The following is an 8,320-nucleotide window of genomic DNA, read 5'->3' on the forward strand; positions in this document are numbered from 1 at the left end:
CGAAGTAATATAAACATAGAGTGAGTGACTCTCAAAGCTGTTGGGAAAATTTACAACAATAACCCAAAAACTTTTGTAATTTTCACAATTGGCGCTCCAAAGTTTTTTCTGTCATAATTAGCCAAACACAAGGTTTCTTCCACAAATTACCCTTGTTTATCAAACCAAACACAACTTTTCTTCTCTCTCTTTATCAAACCAAATGCAGCCTTGCACTCTTGAATCATCACCGGCAAATAGCAACGATAAACGACGACGGCGAATGGTAAAAGTGAACTCCGGTCAAATACAGTTGAATCCATCCATATCCAACATCAATCCGACACGATTCTAACAAAATGAAATAAAGTCAATTTGATTTTGTGCGACAAGAGAGTTTCAGTGTAATTGTATGTTGGTGCGACAGGCGCCTGTCGCACTGAATTTGTGCGACAGGCAATCTGTCGCACCAAGAGTGAGTTGCACCAAAACTGTCTCTTGGTGCGACAGGCTTCTTGTCGCACAAATTTGGTGCAACAAGCAACATGTCGTACCAACTTCACGTTAAAAAAAAAATAGTAACTTGGTGCGATAGGTTCCCTGTCGCACTAAGTATGTGCGACAGGCTGCCTATTGCACTAAGTTTGTGCGACAGGCGCCTGTCGCACCTGATCGCAGATTGTGCGTCATTACAATCTAATCCACACCCACGACAACTTCTTCACCCATGCACCACACCAACAACTTCACCTATGCAATCAACATCACAAACTCTTCAATCTTCACTCACCTTCACCAACACAACACAAAAACAACAACATAGAAAAAGAATAGAAAATAGAAATCTAGGATTTTAGACCTAACCTTTAATTTCAGCTCTTGACTAAAATTTTGGTGATGTTGGCTATCGAGAATGGACTCCGGGAAGCCACTGGCAACGAGTGAACACGTTGGGAGAGAATTCGGCGGTGGGAGAAAGAGAGAGAAAAAGAGGAACGAGAGGAAGGAGAGGGAGGAGTTATGGGAGGGGTATTTTCGGTACTTGGGAGGATTTTTAGCTAATGTTGATAGGAAAAAGTTTAGGGGGCTAGTTGTGAAAATGGCAAATTTTTTGAGGTTATTTTTGTAAATTTCCCAAGTTGTTTTACCCCCCCTAAACTTTTTGTTTGTGAATTAAATTTTGCCTTTTATATAAAAAAATTCATATTTCCATCCTGGCGCCATTTGCACTTTCTTTCACAACGGTTGTCATTACTTATTTATTTACTTATAATTAGCAAATTGTTCTGTTTTTTTTTATCATTCTTATTATATAGTTAGAAGAGTATAAATGATATTTCTCGCATTGGAGAATTTTGGAATTTATTCCATAAGGAAAAACTAGAAATCAAAGGAAAAAAGCAAAAAAAATGAAAGTCAGATATGAGTTTCCTAGTAAAAGATAAAAATAAACCAAGTTTCCTAATGCTTCCTGAAAAGAACTTCTAACTAAGACTGTTTTGGTCCCAAAACAAGAATTACGCGAAAATAAGAGAATTTCGTCCTTACATTTATTCTCCATCCAGGGGCAAAGCCAAGAACTTTTTGTAGACTTGGCTAAACTGAATATTTTTTCAACTATGAAACTTATCTCAAACACAAACAAATCTTAATAAAAGTTGAGCTAGTAGATAAGAAAATACTTAAGTTAAAAAATAATTCAAATACAATGAGATATTATTAAAGTTGTGCGTTAAGATGCTATAGAGTATTAAATTTCTTGCCTTCACAATTTTATTATGTAGAAAAAGAAAATTTCTGAAAAGAGATGAACTGTGGAAGAAGAAATTTTGAAAACGATGACAAGGCTATTTTTTAAAACAATTTTAAAGTGGCGGTTTTGTAACTGCATTGGCAATTTAGTGAAATTATAGGAGTGACAATTTTGTAAATACTGTAATGATTTTTTTTTTTTTTTTGAATTGAAGCAATGGTAGATCTGTAATAGAACTAAATTTTTTTCCCAAATTTCAATTTAGCCTACAAAGAACTTTGCTTTTGTCCTCATCAAGCCCATCATTCTTTTGATTGGCTGTCATCACAGAGTAATTTAGTGTGAATTCTTTTTATATTAAATTATTCTCTATAAACCCTCGCGACTTTTTTTAATGATTTCTTGTCACATAGTAAATTAGTATTGATCCACTCGTAGGTGAGTTTATATTCGATGCCATATATCTAACTCATACTTAAAATTATTCAAGAATTGATAGTTGCCCGTAACTTAGATTATTAGCTCAGTATTGCTCTCCACCAATGTGGTATGTATTCCCTTTTAGTAATTTGACCACAAGTCTTTCTCAATTCTCTTTGAACTGGAGTTTCTAAAATAATGTATGTGTACTCCTAATTAGCATGCTGATAATTACATATCTCTTAATAACATCAATATTATGACAACAAACATCAAAATTTTAAATTTTTTAAATTGCAACTTTGACGTTTCATCCCTCATAATTTATGTTCCAATTTTTTCATATCCACATATGCATAAAGATAACCTAAGCAAAACGTGTGGAATGCACTTGTGGTGTTTGGAGGTTAGGATACATTAATCAAAGGTGCACATGCAGCATAATTACTATAAACCAATGCAAATGGGATCCAATGGTATGTACTTGTTCACCCCATACGCTTAGGTAGTTAGGTTTGTCTATATAAGTATAGCAGTAAGTCCCTTCACCAAAGTCCAATGCATATTAAAGAAAGACGATTGGAAACATCGTTTCTCACTTCATTTCCATTTGATAATGGAGAAAGCAGCTTCACTAAAGTTGGTAGCCCTTTTAGCTGTTTTATTTTGTAAGGATCTTTAGTGGAATTTCAAATGGAATCATAAGGAAATTATAGTTTATGAGTCAACTGCATTTTAATTCATGGCTGGTTGCAGGTTTTGTCAATATTGCAACCAATTCAAGGTGTGAGTTTATACATACTGCAACATTAATCGCTACTCAAATGGAGAAATAACCTGCTTTTTTATTTGTTTAATTTAAAGTTCATGCATTAATCTGCTTCTTTTTTCATGTTCCTTCAATATCTGTATTGCTCAGACCACATAGCAAAGCAATTGCTGTTCTTGACGGCAGTGAGGGTTTCAAGGGAACTGTCTCCTTCTACCAGGAAGATGGTAATTTAATCACTAATCAATTAGTTGGTTCTGGTTTTCGTGGCTCATTTTTCATGCCCAAACTAATCTTTTTGTTTGGTTTTTCTTTCTTGTTCCAGGCCATCATACAGTCATAACTGTAAACCTCGCTAATCTTAAGGCCGGTTCTCATGGATTCCATGTCCACGAATCCGGATTCATTCGTGCTACTACAGTGGTATGGCCTAGCTCTTGGCACACATACCTAATAAGTTTGGTTGGATTTGAGATCTGTAAACCCTGATCTTCATCAGTGGCGTAACTAGGATTTACGTTTGATGGGGCTCGTAATGTAAAAACGTATTCTATAAAGTAAAAAGAAATATAAATATAAATAGACATAGAAATTGGTCAACTTTCAATTCAGTCTCGCGGAGCCCCGCCTTGTGTTCATGGAAGTCCTTTTTAATTACGTCATCATTCCCCCATCTTTTTGCAGGGAAACATTTTAACCCATTTAACAAATCTCATAGTGACATTCACGACCATGAGGAGCATCGTCATTATGGTGATTTAGGAAATATCAATGTTGATTATGGTGATTTAGGAAATATCAATGTTGGTCCTGATGGTCAGTATCTGCTGCACAAATTAAAGATCAATTTAATTATAATTACTTCGTTTATTCTGTTTTTTTTTATGTGCATGGTTCAGGCAAAGCCTCCTACTACTTTCGCGACAAGATGGTACTGTTTCATCTCCTTGTATATTCATATTGAGCCCTGCCCCAATGAAATTAGGCTCTTCGCTGTTTTAATTTACACATTTGCCACAGATTTCTCTTACTGGGCCAAATTCCATTATAGGAAGAACTGTCGTGAAACACGACAATCATGATGATGGTGGAAAAGGTAAAAATACCAGAGTCTTCAGTGTCTAACTTGAAGACTCTTTCTCAAAAGTTGATAGATTGCATTGCCACTTTTCACATTTCTACCCTCATACATATATATATTGAAACGACTCGTCCCGCACCCCAGGGCGAGTCTATCTAAACTCGTATAATCGAATCGATAATAATTATGATATCTAAGAATTCTATCAAAAAATTCAGCAAAATCTCCCTTATAAATAAAATATCCCCAAACCTGCAATTTACAAAACAATACTCCCAAAATAATTCAATATCCATCCACCCTTCATAACCAACTTCTCAAGTCAACATATCAAATATCACCCAAATCATTCTAATATTAAAATACAATGGTTATCCTTAATTACAAAATATAATAAATAAATACAATTCGCAATATCTCAAATATCAAAATATTAAATCTACAACTCCTAGCACCATCACGTGGCCACAATTTCAAATCTAACTATCGTTATTAGGTCGACTGATGTACCTGCAAATCTCCTTTGGGGAAGAAAAATATAATAAAAACGGGATGAGTATAAAACTCAGTGAGTATTAGTTTTTTAAAAATAAATTCATTTAAAATGATTTAATCTTTCTCAAATCAATTTCATCAAAATATCATAAGAACTTACATAAACTTATTTAATTCAAATCATGCACTGAAATAACAATATTACATAAATCTGCATAAAATCAATGAAATCATAATACTTATAATATCAATTACTGAATACCAAAAACTATCATCAAACAAGTACCCAGGGGGATGATCTCATCATATCCGGACCTCGACGGATGGGCAATCAGGGAACCATCATGCCCCGGAGCTACAACGGATAGATGGGGAAATCTCATCTCATATCTCATGTGTCTCAACATCTGTATCTCTGTAATTATCATACTGCATGCATAAACCCCCAAAAGGCAAAAGCGCCCAAACACATGGCCCAAAGCCTCTATGTGTGTTCAGACGGGCCCCAAAGGCCTCTATCTCATCTCATATGTATCTCTGTATTCATCTCGTATTATCTGTATCTCTGTATCTGGAGGGAAAGGGTTCTGTCCAATAATTTTCCAAACAACATTTATACACATGTACATAAACATATAATCACATCTGAAATCTCATTTTCTTTTTATTCAACATATCTCAAATCCGCTCAATTCTAATATCATGCACTTACTCAAAAACGATAATAAAATCATTCTTAATAACAATAAATATCAACACATAGATAAAAATCAATTTTCTAGAAAATCATTAAATCGAAGCATCAAATACTTATTTATAAAAACATACTGCACTGTATCATAAAATCAGCATATACTATGAAAATAGGTTTTGTATATTCCACTCACAGTGACAAAGTCCAGACTCGGTATCAACAGCGTCCGCGGGTTGATTCTCGTTCGCGGATCCTCCTAATCAAGGAAACGACATAATCATTCTCCATAAATTTGAAATACAACTAATTTTACATAATAATTCTCGAAACGAATATCTATCAACAATAAACTATTCCCGCATGCACAAAATTACCGAAATACCCCTACATGCCCAAATTCATTATTTTACCAAAATTATCCTCAGAATCTTCAATCACTAAATTGTCCTCAATCCAGATCACGAAAATAACCACAATGTCAGAAATTACCCTCGGCACATAAAATTACCAAAATGTCCTTAACCACTTAAATTACTGAATTACCCTCGAAATCTCAAATTACCTCACTGCCCTAACCTAAAATTACCAAATTATCCACTGATTCCATAAATTACAAATTCACCCTAAATTTTTATGAATTTACCGAATTGCCCCTGTCGGTCAACGGTGACCGGACTTCAGTCAACGACGACGAGAAGCTTAGGTCTGATAGTTCAGACCTTGGTGAGTCCAATGGTGCCGGCGGTGACCTCCCACGCGCGGCGATGGCGGCGGATCGAGCTCCCAAAGCCGCGAGCTTTCCAAGTGGCCGATCGTCGACAATCCGGCCTTTTCAGGTGACAAGGTTGGTCGGAAAATGATGCTGGTGACTAGGGCTGGGCAAACGGTTCGGTTTTTTCCGAACCGAACCGAAAAAACTTAATTCGGTTCGGTTCTAAGGTAAAAAACCGAATGGTTTGAAATTACAAGAACCGATTGGTTTACATTCGGTTCGGTTCAAACCAAACCGAACTGAACCGAACCGAAGAACCGATCGATTCTTGCCAATTATTTACAAATTAATTTAATCAAAATTCAAAATATAAAATATAAAATGCTAAATCACAAAATTGTAAACTCACAAAATTTTATTTTTCTTGTTGTGAACTTATATTCTGTAAAATGCAAGTGAAAATTGTAAAATACAGTGAGATTAGGTGAAAATTATAAAATGCAGTAAGACATTTGATTAAAACTGTAAAATACAGGAATATGTGCGAACCGAACCAAACCAAACCGAACCGAATTTTAGAACCGAACCGAACCGAACCAAAATATTTCGGTTCGGTTTGGTTCGGTTCTAAAATTCGGTTCGTGTTCGGTTTGAGTTTTTAAGAACCGATTGGTTTCGGTTCGGAGCCCGAACCGAACCGAAAAATGCCCACCCCTACTGGTGACGTGAGGAGTAGAACCCAGCTGGAGGTGTGCCCAAACTCTGGCGAAATCGACGGTGATGGTGATGGGTTTTTGGCCGTGAATTTTTGAGGTTCAAACGGCGGCGTTCCAGTTGTTTTCCGGCAACGAGGACGGCTGGGTTATGACGGTTGGCTTCCAAGCTTCAGATCGGTACCAAGCGCGGCCGGTGAGGTGGCCGGAATAGCGAGATCCGTCCGGGTCAAGGTTGCGGGTCGGGTCGAATCCGGGTCAAAATCGGGTGAACTCTCTTTTTATCTCTCTCTCACGTGCCCCTCTTTCTTTCCTTTTTTGGAAACCAGCTTCCCCTTTCCATTTATAGAAACTGGCTTCTTTTTCTTTTTTTTGCACTTAAGCTTAATACAAATTAAGCTAATACCAGACCCATGACGAAAATAAAATCCGACTACTCGAGCTTGTAATCGCGCTCAATTTATCTCGATTTAATGTTATGACAATTATTTTAAAATTAATATCGAAGAGGAAAAATTAAATCATACACTTAATTAGGAAAAATCAAAGTGCAAATGTTACATATACACTTATTTTTCCACAAATATTCTCCTCAATTTATCAGGTACAGATTCTGGAAGCAAAATCCATGGAAATGCTGGTAAAAAAGTAGCTTGCGGTAAGTATATAGACCATAGAATAATCAATTATAAGCTCACAAAACAAATATATATATTTTTGTTGCAATTGGTGTGCTCAAGAACCCAAGCAACCCCGAATTGCAGACCAAGATCTTTGAATCAAACCAATCAAGATGCTTTACGAAAATGGATCAAGATTAATGAAAATCAAGAGTAAGCAGTGAAAGGATCAAGAACAAGATGATTAACGTGGTTCAGCTGATTTGCATCAGCCTATATCCACGGAGAAACAATATGATCAGCTTGTATTAATTATCAAGAAGAATTACAGAGCTTTACAGAGCACATCACATAGATCAAGAAGATTCAAGATATGACCTCAACTTCTCTCTATATAGCTCTCAGCTACCCCCCTGTGTTACACCAGAAATCAGCTGTTTTAACAGCTCTGCAACTGACTTAACGAAGCCCAGAATCTCACGTGACATGCACGTATAATAACAGATGTTAACGGCCTGGTTTGAGCACGTGTAAGGCTTGTGATCTATTAAAGCTGAAACGGCATTTCGTTAGGTCGTTTAAGAGAGTAATTATAAGACCCGTCAAAACGCCATTTTCTATGCCGTTTCGCTTAAACAAACCCAGCCCCTAAACGCAACCATTCAATGTCGTTTTGATCAGTTCTGATTTGATCCTCCACCTAGTTCTCTGTTACTTATACATAAATTATGGTGGTAGGTTTTGGCTTCTTTTATTTTCCAAGTTCCAACACCAACTTCATATATATAATTGTTTCTCCTGCTATTTTCCTTGGAATTTGAAGCCTACTACCACCTAAATGGAATGTTCTGGATCTGGCTGAAGGTGATATGCTTCTTCCAAGGCTTTTCATTTTCATGACAGTTAGGTTGGTTTTGGTAATGATATATCGCATACGTACGTGGACGTGGGGTCTCTCCAGAAGGATGAATTAAATTTTTCTACTAAATTGTTGCTGTTTTTTGTTAAAACGAATATGTCACTAAAATAAATTAAATTTTAATATATTAAACATTAAGTTTTTTTTTTTTTTTTTTTAAAGAGG

General features: G+C 36.1%; 1 protein-coding gene across 3 annotated transcripts; it reads left to right on the forward strand.

Annotated features, from left to right (window-relative positions):
• Positions 1 to 2,701: 2,701 nt before the first annotated feature.
• On the forward strand, positions 2,702 to 4,032 carry LOC112497523 (superoxide dismutase [Cu-Zn] 2-like). Of its 3 annotated transcripts, XR_003064313.2 has the most exons (7): positions 2,702 to 2,820; positions 2,909 to 2,936; positions 3,072 to 3,148; positions 3,247 to 3,344; positions 3,606 to 3,737; positions 3,821 to 3,852; positions 3,942 to 4,032. XR_003064313.2 is itself a non-coding variant. In XM_025095910.2 (5 exons), exons 1-5 carry the CDS (start codon positions 2,769 to 2,771, stop codon positions 3,681 to 3,683), a joined length of 333 nt encoding a protein of 110 aa, XP_024951678.2. In that variant the 5' UTR covers positions 2,702 to 2,768; the 3' UTR covers positions 3,684 to 3,791. The 3 variants fall into 3 exon arrangements, 1 of the variants encoding a protein (XP_024951678.2); XR_008054892.1 differs by lacking the exon at positions 3,942 to 4,032 and having other exon boundaries at positions 3,821 to 3,927; XM_025095910.2 differs by lacking the exons at positions 3,821 to 3,852; positions 3,942 to 4,032 and having other exon boundaries at positions 3,606 to 3,791.
• The last annotated feature ends 4,288 nt before the right edge of the window (positions 4,033 to 8,320 follow it).

The sequence above is a fragment of the Citrus sinensis genome, chromosome 5, assembly GCF_022201045.2.
Source record: "Citrus sinensis cultivar Valencia sweet orange chromosome 5, DVS_A1.0, whole genome shotgun sequence".
In the NCBI taxonomy this organism is placed as follows: Eukaryota; Viridiplantae; Streptophyta; class Magnoliopsida; order Sapindales; family Rutaceae; genus Citrus; species Citrus sinensis.